Source organism: Coenobita brevimanus, chromosome 97 (genome assembly GCF_032717465.1).
Source record: "Coenobita brevimanus isolate Jiangsu-jjx chromosome 97, ASM3271746v2, whole genome shotgun sequence".
Lineage (NCBI taxonomy): Eukaryota > Metazoa > Arthropoda > Malacostraca > Decapoda > Coenobitidae > Coenobita > Coenobita brevimanus.
In genome coordinates this window covers 39,652,114-39,671,884 of record NC_137050.1, presented here as the reverse complement: position 1 = coordinate 39,671,884, position 19,771 = coordinate 39,652,114, and the positions used below count along the sequence as shown (strand labels likewise).

At 40.6% G+C, this 19,771-nt stretch overlaps 1 protein-coding gene across 1 annotated transcript in view; it reads right to left on the bottom strand.

The window, feature by feature from the left end:
- The window catches only part of Hpd (4-hydroxyphenylpyruvate dioxygenase), a 140,875-nt gene that overhangs the window by 10,642 nt on the left and 110,462 nt on the right, over positions 1-19,771 (bottom strand). Inside the window, exons 5-7 of the mRNA XM_080283410.1 lie at positions 19,458-19,583; positions 18,151-18,240; positions 15,453-15,559 (exon numbers count right to left, since the gene is read on the bottom strand). Of these exons, the coding sequence (XP_080139536.1) occupies positions 15,453-15,559; positions 18,151-18,240; positions 19,458-19,583 (323 nt within the window). The remainder of the gene's footprint in view (positions 1-15,452; positions 15,560-18,150; positions 18,241-19,457; positions 19,584-19,771) is intronic.

The following is a 19,771-nucleotide window of genomic DNA, read 5'->3' as shown; positions in this document are numbered from 1 at the left end:
GACTCAATTTTATGACAATCAGTCGAAGGTAAGTGAGGACAAAGGCAAAGGTTCGGTCATTTCACTCAGGTTTTACTCATTTTGGATCATAGGTTGGCCAAAGATTTTTTTTTTTTTTTTTTTTTTTTCAGCACAGTAGGTTAAATGTCAGGGTCATAGTGTAAGGTCAATTTAAGCACTTCTGACCCTGTTTGCATCAAACTTGGCGGATGGGTTGAAGGTCAGGTATCGATGAAGTTATTAAACTTTGAGAGCAATCAGTCAAAGATCAAGGGAACGGCAGGGGCGAAGGATTGGCCTGAAGGTCCCGTCCACATGATCAATGGTCACCTGTGGTATCGGGTCCTGCTCGTTTCGGCCGTAAGTCATTTAGACCGTAATGTCCAAACTGGCAAATGACCGAATTGCCTATATGGCCTAAACAACATACGGCCTAAATTGTATACAGCCTAAATGACCTTGCTCGTTAAAAAAAGGTATATTCAAAATACGCACACACACACACACACACACACACACACACACACACACACACACACACACACACAAACACGTCCCAGTGTCGAACACAACCTGGACACAGCACAGGTCAGAGAGAGGTTATTTGCTGTCCCTAACCTATCCAGCCAACATGCCTCGAGAAAGAGCTACAACTTGCCTTACGTGTACCAAAGGAACATGATGCAATCAGCATGTGTTTCCGTGCAATAAATATGACAGATGGCAACATCGTGCTTGCAGTACGGGTTTCTCCAAATAACAATATTTGGACATTGTCACTAGAACCCACGTGTTATCCAGCTGGTTTTGTTCTTCGTGTTCAGCTCCGAACACCAGTGGTCTTATCACTTCATGGCTTAATCAGTCTACCATGTTATGAACTATATACCCTGATGTGATGCAGACAGTACTCGAATCTCAGTACCAGTGAGCATACTGAGTAGACAAGAAGATATGGACATCAACCATGAGGTGACGATGCACATGAATCATCTTGTGCTCTATCCCATTCTCAGCCTGTAACTCATCCTCCAGAATCCTTCAATGTCTCAACCAACTTTGAAGTCAACTATGATCATCCAGAAGATATCCTTCCTGAGACACAGTTGCTTCAATACTGTCCTTTGTTGGACACGACAGCATTGCCTATAACACTGTTGAAAAAGGTACCAAACGCGGACGGACTTTGCTGGTGGACTCGCATGGATTCACCTAGTCTGAGAAGGTCGACAGACGCTTCACAGTGCCAAGGTAATACGAGGATGTACTTCCCGAAGGAAATGAAAGTGATTCAAGGTAGCGATATATGTACTCTTTCTTTACACTCTCACAACCATCCTGCCCAGCCAGGACGAGACCAACTTCTCAAGGCTTCTGCTGAGGTGAAGAGACGTGCCAGGAATGAAGTGTTTAGATCAGCTCAGACCGTTGTAGAAAAGTTGGCTAGGGACACTACTTAAGATCCTTTACCTAACAGCCTACCTAAGCCTTCCAACCTTGCACAAGACACCAACAGAGACAAGGTAAGAAACCAGTGAATTCACAGGACCTCACATTCAGCCTTGATGAAGACCACATCCCAGATAGCTTCCTGTTAAATTACTTTTTTTTTTTTTTCTATGATGCCCGCCACCTAATCTTTTCAAGCTCAAGACAGGGCTATACTGAAGGATGCCAAATTGGTTCTGCGATGGAACTTTCCATATTACGAAGTCTACCTTCATGCAGCTTTACTCGATCCATGCCTTTTTAAAAGGAGAGGAGCAAGTGAAACAAGTCCCACTCGTTTTTATTTTAATAAGTAGGAAACGTAAGATAGGTTATAAGAAAGTCATGCAGTGCATCAAGAGGATCATTCCAGAAGTGAAGTTACAGACTTTAGTGGCTGATTTTGAGTCTAGTTTCTGAGAAGCAATGAGAAGCGTATTTCCTGTCATCACCATAAAGGGCTGCAGCTTCCATTGACGACAGGCCGTGTGGAGAAAGGCAGATTCCCTTGGGCTTCTAATGCCGTATTTAACATCTGAGGCCATTCATTCCTATATCAAGAGGGTACCGTACTTGCACTTTGTTATATACCTACAGAGCACATCAAAACACCATTTGAGAAGATCGCTTCGCGTGCACAACTTGCTGATCCTAAAGTCCAAGAACTGATTGCCTACATCAAGAAAACATGGACAGACAGCAGCATGTGGAGTCCAAACACATGAAGTGTCTTTAACATCAGTGTCCACACAAACAATGATGTTGAGGGGTGGTACAGGAGACTGAACAGTCATGGCCGTGCAAATGAACACATTTATAAACTAATAGAAATGCTACACACAGAGGCCTCATTAGTACCTGTGCAAGTGCAATTAGTGAAGGACCGAAAGTTAAAGTGCTATCAAAAGAAACATTTTAAGAACATGTTGGGTCGCCTGTTTAGTTTATGGGATCATTATATCGATAAGGAAATAAAACTTCCAAACTTCTGTCTGCCAGTAGTCACCTCGCAGGCTCGCAGCACCAGTGTATTGAGCCCTGAAGACCGAGAAATAGCTGTTACTGATGTAACTTTATTTTAATTCCACTTTAATTCCTTCAGGTCACACAATACACTTTATAGTTTTGTGTTTATAATCGCTTTTTGAAGAAAAGCTTTTTAGTGCTGTGCTGACGTAGATTTTAATTCATCTGCAATGAAATAAAGTTTATTATCCCTTACGGAATAAAAGATAATAATTCAGTTTCATTTAGTTCGACCAATTCCTCAAGTTAGACAGCATGATGATGTATTACCGTTTATGAAAGAAAAACAACAAATTGCATGCTGTGCTTTGTATTTTTCTTTTCATTCTCTTGTTGCTACGACAATATGCAGTTTTAAATTTATCACTCTTCGGCCTAAGCATCTCATGTCCTAGAGGTTCCTGGGGCCTAAATGTCCTACGGCCTAAACGTCCTACGACCTAAACATCCTGCGGCCTAAATTCCAAAAGACCTAAAGGACTAACGGCCTCACGGGATCACGGCCGATAATAATACGGCCTAATAGTCCCGAACTCGTGGTATCCTAACATGCTGCATATCATTTTCGAAGTGTGGTGAAGAATCACACTATAAAATTATATCAGAATCGGTGAAGGTGCACCAGTTCATCACGTTTTCATGACTGTAGAACCATAGGTGCTCACTGATAGTGTGAATGGGCCTTTAGACCGACTGCACGGCATTAGTTTTGCACTATCTGAGTGCTTCCTTTGTAGGAGTGTTTCATTCACCCCAATCGTGCCGGAGAGGATGCCTTAATACGGTGGAACCGTATACAAGTCCCTAATATCTTCCCTTATCCCCTGAGAGAATGGTGGACTACAGAAGGGCAGCTTAAGCCTGCAGTCCACCTGGTTCACAGTCAAATAAACTTGGAACAACAACAGCAACATTCTTAAAGAGTCATTCACATTTAGGTGAACCCTTCACCATGTTAAGAAACATTTAAACACGACTGTTAATCTCTTCAGTGCAATTACGTTTTAAATTATGTTCTTGCTACTGCCAAATGATGCCATTAAGCTTAAGAAAGACTTCTCATAGTGAAAGAGTCGTAAGATTTGTTTTTTTTCTGTCAGTAAAACAATGCCTTTGATTAATCTATTTTTGCCACCATCAAACGTCTTTATTCGTCTAAGGAAAACCATCACATCTGTAAGACATCTCATAGTGAGGTTATCAGCAACAATGACCATGGAATCATTCATTATGATAATTCTTATTGCAGTATTTAGTATCCTTGATGCACCAAACAGCTTTACTTAGGATGCGATAGACAGGGTATATGGAAACTTCTCTTTTGGTCAGTCTAGACAGACTAAGAAAGAAAACAAGAAAGAGAAAAGAAAGATAGATAGATAGACTGATTGACAGCTATAGACAGACTGGTGCATGGACAGACAAATAAATACAGACAAATGCATGGGCATATTTCTTTTATTTAATGTTTACGTAGCAGCTTCAAAGAATGTAAAGAGACTTAAAACGAGAAATTAATGACAGGGGGAATGAGTCATGCATCCATTCACTCATCATCGTCACCAACATCATCATCATCATCATCATCATCATCATCATCATGACCCCTTTTCCATTTAAGAATGGGATAAGATAGGATCCAGAACAATGATGAAAATGAGTTTTCTTCCCGCTCCTTCTGGTACCTTGCCAAAAATCATTCTAACAATTTTACCTCATCATCCTTCCCTCCTCTTTTCCACTCTGATGGCTCTGTAGCGGTTTCTTCTACTAATAAAGCAGAACTCTTTCCTCCTACTTTCTCCTCCAATTGCACCTTAGACGATTCCGGTGCTGTTCCTCCATCACTTACCCCCTCTGACTTCCTCATGGCTGACATTAAAATGTCTTCAATTGATGGGCCACTATTGGCCTCATTACTAATAAGACATATGGGCCTGATGGGGTCCCTCCTGCTGTCCTCAAGAACTGTGGTTCTGTGCTTACACCCTGCCTAGGTAAACTCTTTCGCCTTTGTCAGTCAACTTGTATCTTTCCCTCTTGCTGGAAGTTTGCTCTCATTCAGCCAGTCCTAAAGAAGGGTGACCATTCCCAGCCCTCTAACTATCATCCATTTGCTTTAACATCCTGTATTTCTAAAGTATTTGAATCTAATTCCAACAACAACAACAAAAAAAGCATATTTCCTATCACAACCTCCTTTCCGATCGTCAGTATGGGTTCTGTCAGGGATGCTCTTTCGGACTCCTGGTCATCCTCCTTTCGCGACTTTGATGCAGCTTGAAATCTCAAATGCTTCCGAACTATTCTGGCATAAATCTGTAATTTCCAAACTGCCCTCTTACTGCCTCTTTCCTTCTGTCTGCGCCTTAATCTCTAGCTTCCTCTCTGGTTGTTCTGTAGCTGCTGTTGTAGACGGCCACCGTTTTTCTCCTAGAGCTATCAATACTGGTGTTTTTCAGGGTTCTGTCCTATCACCAACTCTTTCTTTCTATTCATCAATGACTTTCTAAGCTGTACATCTAACCCTATCAGTTAATATACTGATGACTTCACCCTTCACCTTTCCATTTGCTTCCCTCAATGTCCATCTCAACAGCTACTTCAGCAAACACGGGATGAGGCCATGGCACACCTAATATGTGACTTGGGTCATATCTCTGACTGGGGTAAAAGTAGTCTTGTTGTTTTTAATGCTTCAAAAACTTAGTTCTTACATCTTTCAACCTGTCAGAATCTTTTGTAGGAGTATCCTCTTATTTTTAATAATATCCAACTCAGTCTTGCATCATCTTCAAACATACCTGGGGTTTCACTTTCTCGAGATTTATATTGGAGAGATCATATTACCTCTCTTGTAAAATAATGCTTCTAAGAGATTTTGTGTGCTAAGCCGACTCCGTGCTTTCTTTACCCCTGCACAGTTGTTGGCTGTAAACAAGAGTTTTATTCGCCCCTGTGTAGACTACAACTTTCATGTGAGGGGAGGCTCCCCACATACAGCTCTTCTCAACAAGGTGGAATCAAAGGCTTTTCGTCTCATTAATTCTCCTCCTCTTACTGCCTTCATTCAGCCACTGTCTCTGCCGCACTGATGCACCTCTATCACTTTTCTATCGCTGCATCAATGATCACTGCTCCTCTGTACTGTCTGTTTGTATCCCTCCACCAATACAGCAGGCGCGTAGCACCCGTCTATCAAGAAACTCTCATTCCTTTTCTGTCCCGTTCTCTAATGCATGAGTTAACCATTACTTCCAGTCCTCCATGTATCAAGAAACTCTCATTCCTTTTCTGTCCAGTTCTCTAATGCATGAGTTAACCATTACTTCCAGTCCTCCATGTATGCAACAGGTCAACCCTGGAACTGTCTTCCTCTTTCTGTATTTCCCGCTGCCTATGAGCTCCAGTCTTTCAAACGCAGTGTGTCATCTCGAAATGAACAGATCTTGAATTTGGCTCCCTGTTAGCTTGTTTGTATTTTTTCTTAGAGGGAACAGTGTTGAGAAATTCTGGCCTTTGGTTCCTCTCTCTCTCTCTCTCTCTCTCACACACCATTAAAGCGTACAGTCTTTCAGGGTTTGAGGTAAGTGTTGGAATAAATTCATGATACACTGAGCACTGGGAAAGATGCAAACAAAAAACGAATCACAAGTTCTTCATAAGGCTGACTGGTGGTAGCAAAAAAAAAAAAAAAAAAGTGTGCTGGTGAGAACACAACAAACATGACGTCACCCAGATTCAAGTTGATAAAAAGTGCCATGCATCGCCTTGAGGCCATATAAAATGAGAGGACGAAGGTGTGGACAAACATCCAGTTTTTCCATATAATTTCTGCAACATATAACGATGATGGTTACGAGCAAGCGAGTTCTGTTTACTGGTGGTATATGGACGGAAAATTACCATGAGCGGCCGGGCCCAACCCAGTCGTTCCATTTTATCAAGGCAGTTTGGGTCGGGCGCTTTGGGACCTCACTCTGTTAGCTCTGTTGCCACATCGTCGCCACACACGTGCGCTCTCTCTCTCTCTCTCTCTCTCTCTCTCTCTCTCTCTCTCTCTCTCTCTCTCTCTCTCACATATTATATATTTACTACTACTAATTGTATTTTCTTAATTTTTTCTCTTGTTTTCGACTTTTTTTCCACACCACCCCTGAGGTAAAAGTCTATAGGTGCGGTTTTTTTTTTTTTTTTTTTTTTTTTAATAGCTTCCATGGCGGGAGACTGACCGAGTATGACCCACTCACGCAGGGCTGTCCCTCGTGTCACCACCTGACAACGTCTCAAAGGCAACGCTGACAAGTCTTATGAGATGTATACTATACTACAGCTTTTTTATTGAATTACATCTATACAGAGTGTTTAAAATTCATTTATAAGTAGTTACTAGCTTAAAATAGGAGAGTGAGAGAGAGAGAGAGAGGTGAACACAAATAATTACACGTGTGTCGGCGGCGATGTGACAACAGAGCTAACAGTGTGAGGTCCCAGACAGCCCGACCCAAACTGCCTTGATAAAATAGAACTTTCTTCTCTAGATGTTAGGTCGATCATTTCAGCTTTGTATTTTACGATTCACAAAACCATTATCACACCATAACACTGTGTAATTTGCAATGATAAAAAGTGTTTTCCAAAGGTTTTCTGTCTCGGCTTAACACATACGCTTAACGCACGTGGGCCCAGAAATAATTTTCAGAACATTTTTTGCCGAGCATTTTTGGCGTGTAAATTTAGTTATACTGTTATGAAACCTATGCCATGAGACGTAGCGAAGGCTGAATTTTCTTGTGGATGACTCAGAAATTAGGTAAGACAAAAAATTAAAACTATTTCGACGAACAGAATTAAAAATCGAGAAGAAGCACTAACTTCCCATTCATCCTGTATCGCCGCTAACTGATGCATGTTCATACCTCTACTGAGGATAGAAAGGAAAAACTGCCTCTAAGCACGTTGCAGTAAACAGAAATAAGATAAATCCAGCAGTTAGGGATCCATAAGTAAAGAAAAAAAAAGTCGCTTAAGAAATGTTTACGCACACTGTCCTCTCGACTGGTTTTCATATATATATTTTTAAAGTTTGTGTGTGTGTGTGTGTGTGTGTGTGTGTGTGTGTGTGTGTGTGTGTGTTCTTACCTTACCTAATTGTTCTTACCTAATTGTATCTTTACAGGAATGAGTCAAGCTCGTACTGTCCCGTGTCTTAAACCATATTTATCGTACATATCCTTAAATTTGTGAATTGTTTTGGCACACACTATTTCATTCGGTAGTGCATTCCATTGATCAATTGCTCTGTTTGGGAAACTGAATTTCCTTACGTCTTTATCACCTCTCTTCTTATGCAGTTTTTTGCAGTGTCCTCTTGCTGATGCTTCTCCATATGTTAAGTAATCATTTATGTCTATTTTCTCCTTTCCTGATATGCACTTATATAGCATTATCATGTCACCTCTTTTCCTTCTCTCCTGTAGTGTTGGTAGATTCAGTTTATTTAGTCTTTCTTCGTAGCTTAGGTCCCTTAAGCTTGGTATCCATCTTGTAGCAGCCCTTTGAACTTTTTCAATCTTGTCTATATGCTTTTTGAGATGAGGACTCCAGACTATTGATGCATATTCCAGGGTTGGTCTAATGAATGATGTTATTATCCTTCTTAGCATGTCTTCATTTATGTATGTGAATGCTATTCTCATATTTGCAAGCAGTGTATACATGTTCCGTACCTTCTCGCTGATGAGGTCAGCCGGAGATAGTCTGTTATTGATAATCACACCTAGGTCTTTCTCTCTTTCTGATGTGTATAGAGTTTTATTTCCTAACTTATAATCCCAATCAGGTCTTTTTCCACTTTTACCAAACTTGATTACATGACACTTGTCCACATTGAATTCCATTTGCCATCTACTACTCCATTCATGAAGTTTATTTAATTCTTCTTGTAGCTCCCTACAAGAGTCTGTGCTAGTAATTCTCCTTTGTATTTTTGCATCATCTGCAAACATATTCACATAGCTCTCATTTCCAGTGTTACTGTTTATATAATTTATGTACACTAAAAACATGATTGGTGCCAGCACTGAACCCTGTGGTACTCCACTAGTCACTTCTTTCCATGATGAGTAGTTTCCTCTTAGTACTGTTCTCATTTCTCTTTTTATGAGAAAGTCTTGCATCCAACAAAACAGTTTGCCTCGAATTCCTCCTTGATGGTACAGCTTCCATAAAAGTCTTTGGTGTGGTACTGTGTCAAAAGCTTTCTTGAAATCTAAATAGATACTGTCCACCCATCCTTCCCTTTCCTGTATTGTGTTTGTTACTCTGTCATAGTAGCTCAACAGATTAGTAACTCATGATTTTCCTTTTCTGAAAACAAACTGTCTTTCTGTTATCATACTGTGTTCTTCTAGATGATTTACCCAAGCTTTTCTTATAAGTTTTTCTAATACCTTGCTTACAACACTGGTCAGTGATACTGGTCGGTAGTTGAGAGGATTTTGTCTATTTCCTTTCTTGAATAAGGGAACTATATTTGCTTTTTTCCAAATATCAGGTAGTTTCCCTTGACTCAAGGATTTCTTGAAAATTAAAAATAATGGTTTACTTAACTCCTTTGCACATTCTTGTAACACCCAACATGAAATTTCATCAGGACCACTTGCTTTTCCTCTGTCTAATCAACTTAACTCCTCCTGTATTACTTTTTCTGCTATTTGTATACCTGGTAGTATGTGTGGACATGCGTGTTCCACATAGTCCCTCTCAAAATTTTTTTCTTCTGTAAAAACTAATTGGAAATTCTTATTTAGTGCTTCACAAATATCTTTCTCTTGTGTATAAGTGATTCCTTAGTCCGTAATGGATTGTATTATATCTTTTACTTTGGTTTTGCTTCTGATATAGCTGTAAAACAGCTTTGGTTGATCACTACTTTTATTTATTATATCCTCCTCAAACTGTTCTTGGGCTTCCCTCCTCATTCTTGTATAGTCGTTTCTTGCCTGTTTGTAATTATTATACGCCCTTTCACTATTGTGTCTTCTGTATCTAATCCACAACAAATCTCTTCTTTCTTTTGATTTTTTACATTCTGTATTGAACCATTTCTGTATTTTCTTATCTGCTTCTTTGTGCTGTGGGATGTACTTCTGGACTCCTATTTCATAAAATTCACAAAATTTTTTATATACAGCATTTAAATCTTGTCCTCTAAGCTCATTTTCCCAATCAACTTCTAAGAAATACTTCTTTAGGTCTTGATAATTTCCCTTTTTATAGTTTAGGCTCTTTTTGTAACTGTCATTGCTGTTTACTATGTCATATGCTATCCTGAAGTTATAATTTAGTACTGCATGAACGATTTTGCCGAGTGGAGGGTGATATTTTAAACTGTCAATGTCATTTTCTTGCCTAGTAAATATTAGATCTAGCACTGAAGGTACATCAAGTCCTCTTTTTCTAGTGGTTTCCCTCACATGTTGCGTTAAGAAAAACTCTTGTACGAGATCCAGGAGCTTTTGGTCCCAACAGCTTTCTTGGCTATTTATATCTAGAGTATTCCAATTTATATTTGTATTGAAGTCCCCAGTTAGTATAATTCTTTCCGATTTCTCTTCCATTTTATGTAGCAAGGATCTTATACTCTGAATTGTACTCTCTGCCAGGTCCTCATATTCGTCTCTTTCCCATGTGTTTGATCTGGGTGGCATGTACAAATTGGCTACAATTACTTTACCTTCAGATGTGTCGATCTCTACTGCAATCAGTTCTACTTGTGATGGTATATCAAGGTTTATTTCCTTGACTTTTACATTTTTCTTAGTTAATATTATAATTCCTCCTCCTTTTTTTAAATTTCTGTCTCTTCTCCATATATTGTATTCCTCTAAGTTTAGTATGTCATTGGATATCCTTGGTGTTAATTTTGTCTCAGTTAGGCATATTATTTGTGGTTCATTTTCTCTGACATAATCATTCATCTCTAGTAATTTAGATACCATTCCATCCACAATTGAATACATCAACTTTATCATCTTGTTTATATACTTGTCATGACATGGTTCTACTACCTTCCTCCTATTTCTTCCATCCTGTTTGTGTACCACTTTCGTACCTGCAATCCTATTACTTTGTAAAAAAAAATTTCTTCTTCTCCTCTTCTGATCTTCCCTCATTTTTTGTTTTTGCTTCCTCCCTTTACTCTTTCAGTAATTCCAGTTCCTCTTGTGTTAGGCATCTTTTTATCCATATATTTTTGAACTCCTCTTTTTCCATAAGATTCTTTGCATTTTTAGTATCTCTTCCACAGTGTTTACACTCTGGAAAGTCACCTTTAGAGGTCTTGTCTTGCTTTTCTCGTATTTCCCTAACCTTTTGTGTTCCTGTATGTCTTTACTACAGATTTCCTCTGATACATCTTTCAGTAAGCTCATTACATTTGCCATCTCCTTTTTGTCTCTAGTGATCTTGTTTTTAATTTCTTCCTCTTCTATACCAGTGATTACTATTGATTTATTTATTTCTACTGAATCTCTGACTAACTTTGGATTGTTTTGGATTATTCTTTTCACTTCCTTTTTAATGCTTTTTTCCTCCACCCTTGTTTCTAAGTCTTTCTTTACTTTCACCATTTCAGCATACGTGGTTTCCACATCATTTTTGAAGCTTTGCACAGCTTCATTCACGTGTGTTATCTTCTCCTCAATATCACTGCTCTGGTCCATAAGACTGCTTGCTTGTCTAAATGTCTCTGTGTCATTTTTTAACTCTTCCATAACACTCTCGTGATTGACTACTGTACTTCCCATTTCAGTCACTTTCTTCCTAAGCGTACTCAATTCCACTGTTAGTTCACTGATGGTTGTGTCTTTCTTATTGGCCTCCCTTCCTAGTTTTTCTATCTCTTCCTTTTGCAAGTGCATTTGCTTCTTTATTTCATACATTTCATTTTTGAAAGCCATTTCTAGTTTGTGTACACGTTCAACCAGTCTATTGTGAGTCTCCACTTCAACCAGTTCTTGGTAGAAATCATCATATTGCTTTTTACTTTTATCCCTTTTCTTTTCCAAATTTGTTTTACTGAAGTATGTATCCATTTTGTAATACTAAATGAACAGAGTATGTACTTACAGAGTATGCACACTTTCCCCGTGTTGCTGTAGTATAAACAAACCCAGCTGACTCAACGCATCGTGGTTCTATGTTCTGTTTGAACCAGTCTTATTTAAACTTATTATTTCTTTTCCTTTTAATAATGAAAAATCATTTTGTCTAACCTGGTACAGAACTTGACTCATTCTATCTATCTATCTATTGCCAGACGCCTCAATCCCGTTTGGGGTGGCCACAAACAAATCGCCTCCAAGTCGCCCTGTCCCCCGCCATTTCACTCCCCTGCTCCAGCTCACACCCCCCTCTCTCATATATCTCTCCACCCCATCCCTCCATCTCATCCACGGCCTCCCCCTCCCTCTTTCCCCCTCCACCTCACTCACATACACTCTCTTCGTCAGTCTTTCACCCTCCATCCTCTCCACATGGACAAACCACCTCAGTGTGTTCCTCATAACGCTTCCTATCACATCCACATCAACACCACAACGCTCCTTTATATCCTCATTCGTCAGCCTGTCTCTCCATGTGACTCCACAGGCTCCTCTTAAATAACTCATTTCCACTGCTCTCACTCTTGACTTGTGTCCTTCCAACAACGTCCAAGCTTCACTTCCGTACGTTAGAGTTGGTATCACAATACTGTCATGTAGTAACTTTTTCACTTCCACACTCACTTCCCTGTTTCTTATCACTGCTTTCAAGGAACCAGCAACCTTTCTTCCCTGCTGTACCCTTTCAAGCACTTCACCCTCCAAACCTCCATCCTTACTCATCACACTACCCAAGTACTTAAACGTACTCACATTTTCCATTTCCTCACCATCCAACCTCGCTGTACATTCACTGACTTCACCTCTCTCAAAGACCATCACTTTACTCTTCCCTACATTCACCTTTAGATTCCGTTTCTTACACACTCTCCCAAACTCATCAACCAAGCCTTGCAGCTCCCCTTCGTCTTCACTCAACAACACAGTATCATCTGCAAACAACAGTACAGGGAGTTTCCAAACACTATCCTCTCTCACCATGGCCACTCCAACATCCACTACCCTACCTTGTATCTCTTTTATTACCCCATCCATGTACAGATTGAACAACCATGGAGACATGACACATCCCTGTTTCAACCCAACCTTCAAGGAGAAAAATTCACTTAGTTCACCATCCACACGCACTGCAGCCTTCGCACCATCGTACATACTCTTCACAGCATTCAACAACTTTCCATCTACTCCATATATTCTTAACACTTTCCACAATCCTTGTCTATCCACCCTGTCATATGCTTTCTCCAAATCCATGAATGCCGCATACAACTTCTTTCCCTTCTCTAGAAACTTTTCCACTAAAGATCTGAGAATGAATATCTGATCTACACAACCTCTTCCCTTCCTAAAGCCTCCCTGTTCTTCTCCAACTAATTTCTCTGTTCTTTCTCTAACTCTGTCAATAAGTATCCTACCATACACTTTTCCTAGTGTACTAAGAAGACAAATGCCCCTATGGTTACCACACACTTCTTTTTCCCCTTTTCCTTTGTACAAGGGAATAATTATACCTGACTTCCAATCCTCCGGGACTCTACCTTCCTCCCAGGCCAATCTGCACATCTTCCACATCCATTCTACTACTATCTCTCCCCCATGCTTCAGCATTTCACCACACACTCCATCAATTCCTGGGGCTTTCCCTGATTTAACTTTCTTCATTGCATCCACAACTTCTATCCTACTGATTTCTTCCTGTCTTCTCACCTCCCTCCTTCTCCCAGCCATTCCCCAGCCACTTATACTCGCATTACTTCCATCCTCTACGTTCAACAATTCCTTAAAGTGTTCTCTCCATCTGCTCACTTTTTGTCCCTTCTCCACTAGTAATCTACCATTTTTGTCTTTCACTCCCCTGCTAACTTCACTTCCACCCTGTCTTACTCTTTTCACCTCTCTCCAGAACATTTTCTTACAGTCCCTCCACTTTACACTCAAATTTCTTCCAAATTCCTCATCCACTCTCTTCTTACTCTCTCTTACTAATCTTTTCACCTCTCTCTTCCTTTCTACATATAACTCTCTCTTCTGCCTCTCAACCTCTTCCACGCCCCTATTTCTCATCCATTCATTGTTTGCTTTCTTCTTTTGTGCCACAGCCTGTTTCACCTCTTCAGTCCACCACGCTGTTCCTTGCACCCCCCTCCGTCTTCTCTTCCTTCCACACACCATATCACATGCTACACATATTTCTTCTGTAAATATTCTACACACACTTCCACGTCTCCCATCTGCTCCAATTCATATTTGCCCAATCGTTCCTCCACTTCTCTCTTATACTCTGCCTTTTTCTCATCCTCTTGTAACCTTTCCACTCTCCTTGCAACTACTCCTTCCTCTCGTCTTTCCCTTCTTCTATTCCTCCAACTTACTTGTACTTTAATTCTGGCCATCACCAAGTAGTGGTCAGAAAGTCCACTCCCCCAACCTCTATACACTCTTGCATCCATTACACATCTTCGCATCCTTTCATCCACACACACATAATCAGTCATTGACTCATTCAAAGATACTTTTTTAGGTAATGCCTCTGGCCGTGTTGGTCTGGTATGGAGCGCCGGTAAAGGACGTCTACCTCCGACGATGCCCTGTGTGTGTGTGTGTGTGTGTGTGTGTGTGTGTGTGTGTGTGTGTGTGTGTGTGTGTGTGTGTGTGTGTGTGTGTGTGTGTGTGTGTGTGTGTGTGTGTGTGTGTGTTTTAAACTGCAGAATCGTAAAGTACAACTCCCTATGAAGAGCATAAACCAAGTTAGAAGTATCTACCATAATTACAACCGAGAAATTGAATTTTGAAAAATGTCATTGAGGACCACTTTTTTCACTTGCACATTTAAGTGTGTTTTCGAGCTTCATACTGGTGACAGAACATGTCTGACCTCACTGTACCGCTGCTCAATACACTCTTGTGTAATGCAGACTAATCCCATTTAACAATTACAGGTGCTCCATATGTGATTATAATACAATGTGTATGACCTTTCTGTATCACTGGACACTACACTCGTAATGTGGGATGCAGGTTGTCACATCCGATAGCTGCTGTTTACTAAATGACCGCAAAAATTTATGGAGGTGCTTTACATTCATGCTCTGAATGTTAATAATTCATCCATCCATCGTGTGATCCAGCGTTGCCTCATCGGGAATGTATGGGTCTACGGTGAGGCTACCAATTCAGATGAAGCTACATATAAAGCGAGAGTGGTCAGTTGCTCGTCCCTTAGTGGCGTTACTTTACCAATAAATTATAACCATCCCTTATGAGCCACATCCGGATGGAAGGTTTTTACTCACTAGTCCTGACATCTGAAAATGTGTACGACGGTAATGAGGCTAATTCACTACATTGGTTTTAACCCCATCAGTATGAGAATGTATTTCTTCAGTTTAATCGTGCTACCTCTTGACGATTTTTATCAAGGTAGGAAAGATGCTCACACAGATGAAATCAATATCTAACTCGTCCTGTTCTAAGAGTCTCCCCTAGGGTGTATAAAATCGTCTGAAGCTAGCAAGAATGAAATAAAAAAATATGTAATCGGATCATTTTATATGCTACTTATATCGCCTTATAGTTTGCATCAATAACATACAACAGGATATGGAGGTATAATACAAAGAAAAAAAATCGCAATAAGAAAAAGCCTCCAAAGTCACTTTCAATAGGACCCACAGTACTGAAGGACACGCTGGTATACTGGTGAGAAAAAATCGCAAAGTAATGGGTGATATAAAGTTTCCAAACCATTAGAAATACGGGCCATATACTCACAGGTTCTTGATAAGGTTGTCTGGAGGTCCGAGGGGTGGCTTGTAGCCGGGTAGGAAGAGGCCCTTGTAGTCGCCCCTCTCAACGAAAGTGTGGGTCGTGTCCCCATACTGAAATAGAAAGGCATTGATCAGATTAAATTAAGCTGGGCTCAGACGTCATGTCACTGCAGATAAGTTTTAGCTACGTTATATAAGGTGGGAGGGAGGGAGGGAGGTTAGTTCAATTATGTAGGTGGGGAGGCAAACTGGTGGCACTGCAGAATGGAAGGAAAAAACTCCAAGAGATGACTTGCGGCTGGGTGAGAAGAGGCTGTTATAGTTGCCATGCTCAAGGAAAGTGTGGGTGGTGTCCATGTACTGAAGTATGAAGGTGTTGATTATGTTGTTGTTGCTGCTGTTGTGCTACCCTAGTCTGTCTGATCAAGCAGACCCATCAATCACAGGCAAGCAACCGCCCATGCAGTTGAACTGATGTTCCCATGCGGCTGACAGCGCTTCATCACAGTGAGGCACAAGGATTAATGTGGAAGTTTGGTTCCTGGGTGGACACCGCATTTGCGTCTCTCCACCCAGTTAACAGGGGCACCATAATATGCTCCATGTCATCCCATTATCTGACTACTGTATATGTTTACCACCCAGTGCTGTCAGTGGTTTCCTGGGTTGCAGGAAACCATTAGTGTTGTACCCAGTGCAGAGCTACCGCAAGTGGAAAGAAGAGTGATAAACAGTGACAGGATGGATGAGAGCAAAATGAAGAAAAGAGGACAGACAAAGAAAGAGGATGAAACATGAAGGAAGAAGTAGGTAGCAGTACGTCAAATGAGTGGATGATGGGCGGCCCCACCTACCACCATCCAGGTATGTAACGTAATGAAATGTTAACACTATGTGGGTGGCGTTCCCGTATCGCAGTATTCAGGCATAGTTTACAGTAAGTTTGACTGAGTCACAAAAGCTCAGGTCAGGCCAGGTTAGGTTAGGTTCGGAAATAAGTAAGGAAGATAAGACTAAAGCACGGAAGGAGGAAGTAAGAAAGCGAGCAGGAAAGGATGGGTGGATGGAAGGATGGAATGCATAACGTCAGTGGGATGAAAACAGTGTGGGTAGATGGCAGTGGAATGATGGTAGACAGGTTTGTATAAAGGTTGGAAGGAAGAAGGAAAACAAAGTAAGCAAGTACATACATAGTGCATAATAAGTTAGGGTAATTATGTACAGAGAGAGAGAGAGAGAGAGAGCTTGGTAACGCATCTTCCAAGGCGATCAATTTTGGATACTACAGCTTCCCATTCTCATGAATGATCATTACAGTATTTTTATACTGAATTGCTTTGCATCAGTAACATACTACACGATGATGAAGTGTTATCTGCTGCGTAAATTGCTAATAAAGAGGAGAATCCATATCATCAGAGCCACTTTAATGCAATGCACAGTCACTGTTATTATCATGTTGCGAGTATGTGTACACATATTATCATCAACGCAATCAGTATATCAAACACTTATACAATAGTGGGCTACCATTATGATCGTGATCATGATCACAGTCACCAACATCAAAGTCATCATTAACGTATCAGGTTAACACTCAAGCTGTTATGACTCATTCTTAGTTGAATAAAATTGTTTGGCGTTAATTGCAATTGGTTATTAATGTATCTGGTTAACACTCATACCCCTCTGACTCGCCTCAGCTTAAGAAAATAAATTGTTTGGCATTAGCTCGATTAGAATAACAGAGCTGTCCTAACCATGAAAGTGTAAATGACAACAGTATTAACCCTCCCAGACACCTTGTTCACTTTCAGCTGAACAGAACTGCTTGGCATTAGCTGCAATGAAATATGAAAGGTTCCACCAGAGGTTTAACGGTGACTGTGCATCATTTTCAGTTTCCTGTCCTCTTTTTCAGCTTGTTTGACAGTTAACAAATTATATGACAACTGTCTCGACCTTGAGAGCGTTAATGGTGATGATAAAAAGCAGTCTTCATCCCTGACTGGAGAGTTCTGCTACCAGCGTGAAATGCATTTTCTCACATAATAAGGAAGCAGCTTTTGTTATTTTTTTCCCTTTTACACAGAGTTATGATGCAATAATGGTTGTAAATCATTAAATACAAAGTTGAGCTGATCTACCTAGCTGCATCTAGAGAAAGAAAAAATCACTACTGTGGCTTTATTACGAAAAAGTTATTGACCCCTAAACAGCGTTACGGTCGTGTCGGGCCAGGCTGGGGCAAGTCACTCATTGTAATTTTTCGCCCATATATCGATAGTAAACTTCGTTTGCACGCGTGTAACTAGACCACCGAATGTTGGAAGGGAAGGACAGAATAATGAACTGTTACGATAATGACGATAACAACACTGATGATGATGATGATGATGATGATGATGATGATGATGATGGTGATGCTGATGATGAAGAAGCTGGTGATGGCGAAGGTGATAAAATAAAAAAAAAAGATGAAGATAATGATAATGAGGATAATGAAGAAAAACGTGATGATGATGGTGGTGATGATGGTGATGATGATGAAGCTGGTGACGGTGAAGGAGATCAGATGAAAGATAAAAAATAAAACTTTAAAAAGAAGATGAAGATAACGAAAAACGTAATGATGACTGTGATGATGATGATGATGATGATGATGATGATGATGATGAAAGGCTAAGCTCCTTCCCACTCACCGTTTGGACTCGAGCAAAGCGAACCTTTCCTCCCTCGTCGCTTTCTTCCCAAATGTCCTTCACAATCTTAGCACCGCGCTCCTTTGCTTTCTGGAAACAAAATTGGGTGACGTACTTTTAGTAAACTGTTGCTGCTACCAGACGATTTTATTCAGTTAGGAAAGGCCTGTCGCATTGTATGAGTTCAGGAAGGCAAAATCTAACCCTTCAATTTGATAAGGCTATCCTGACCTGAATATAATCGTCTGTAAGTAGCAAGAATTAACTAAAAATTATATCACTGGACTGATGGGTTTGATACTTTCCCGGAAAAGTCTGAAGAACAGTAATACATTTTGTAAAAGTCTGAAAAATATTAATACTTTCTGGAAAAGCTGCAAAATAGTAATACTTTCTATATAACAAGGGAAAAAATACCTCTGGGAAGTTTGATTATTACTACTGGTACTACTTTTATTAGTTTGAAAATATTAATACTTCCAGGAAGCTTGAGAGATATGTATATTTTTTAAACTTAAAAATAATTTCCGGAAAAGTGTTAAAATATCCCATCTTACCCCTTCGAGGTGAGAGTGCCCGAGACTAGGTTACCTTAGTCTAGTACAGTACGGTACATATAAAGGGTAGATGACCAGCCTACCACTCGTGATAGCAAGAAAAAAAAAAAAATCCAGTCATCTGGCACCCATCCAGCAAATGGCAGTCACTCCGACTGGGGCTTTTTACAGCTTCAATCTAGTGTTTATTTTTTTTTTCCACCTTAGCCTTGTTACCACTATACTGTACAGTTTTATCCAACCTAGAGCGCGCCACACATGTGCTCGAACAAATGCTGACAACATGTATAAAACGTAATAACGAGCAAGCTGCAACCATGCTGGAAACAGCAGCGTCCAGGTCATGTGGGCAACATCATCATGAAGTCTCAGCTGCCTTCTATGGACACAATCATCGCATCTCCTCTGTTGCCAAACTGAAACATGTTTGCATACACTTGCCTGAACACTGCTGCATACATGCATCCAAACATGTTACCAGCTGTGTTGTCAACACATGTTCGCGGACACGTGTGGTCGCACCCTTAGGATAGACCTCTAGTAATGAAGGGATTAAGTGAATGCGATGTCCTTAGTGGTACTGTGTATCTAGTCAACCCTGGATGTAAAAGGTTATGAGTCACTTAGAATACGACCCTTTAAACAACCGTAGCATCAGGATCGTCCACAGTGACTGCAATGTCTGACTGGTATTACGGCAGCAATACACCCCAACCAGTTCTAAGATGTAACCCCTCATGGGACACTCACCTTAACAATGGCATCCAGGTCCTCCACAGTGAATGCAATGTCCTTCACCCCGTCCCCGTGAGTAACAAGATGGCGTCCCATCTCTTCGTTGCCGGGATTCAGTGCTGATGCAAACACGAAGATGATCTGCAAAGGAGGGCACGTTGATGATGATTATAATGACCTGCCAAGGAATGAATGTAAACATCATAATAAGGAAAATGAACTGAAGGGGTTAATGCTGAAGGTCTCTATCTATCTATCTATTGCCAGACGCCCCAATCCCGTACGGGGTGGCCACAAACAAATCGCCTCCACGTCGCCGTGTCCCCCGC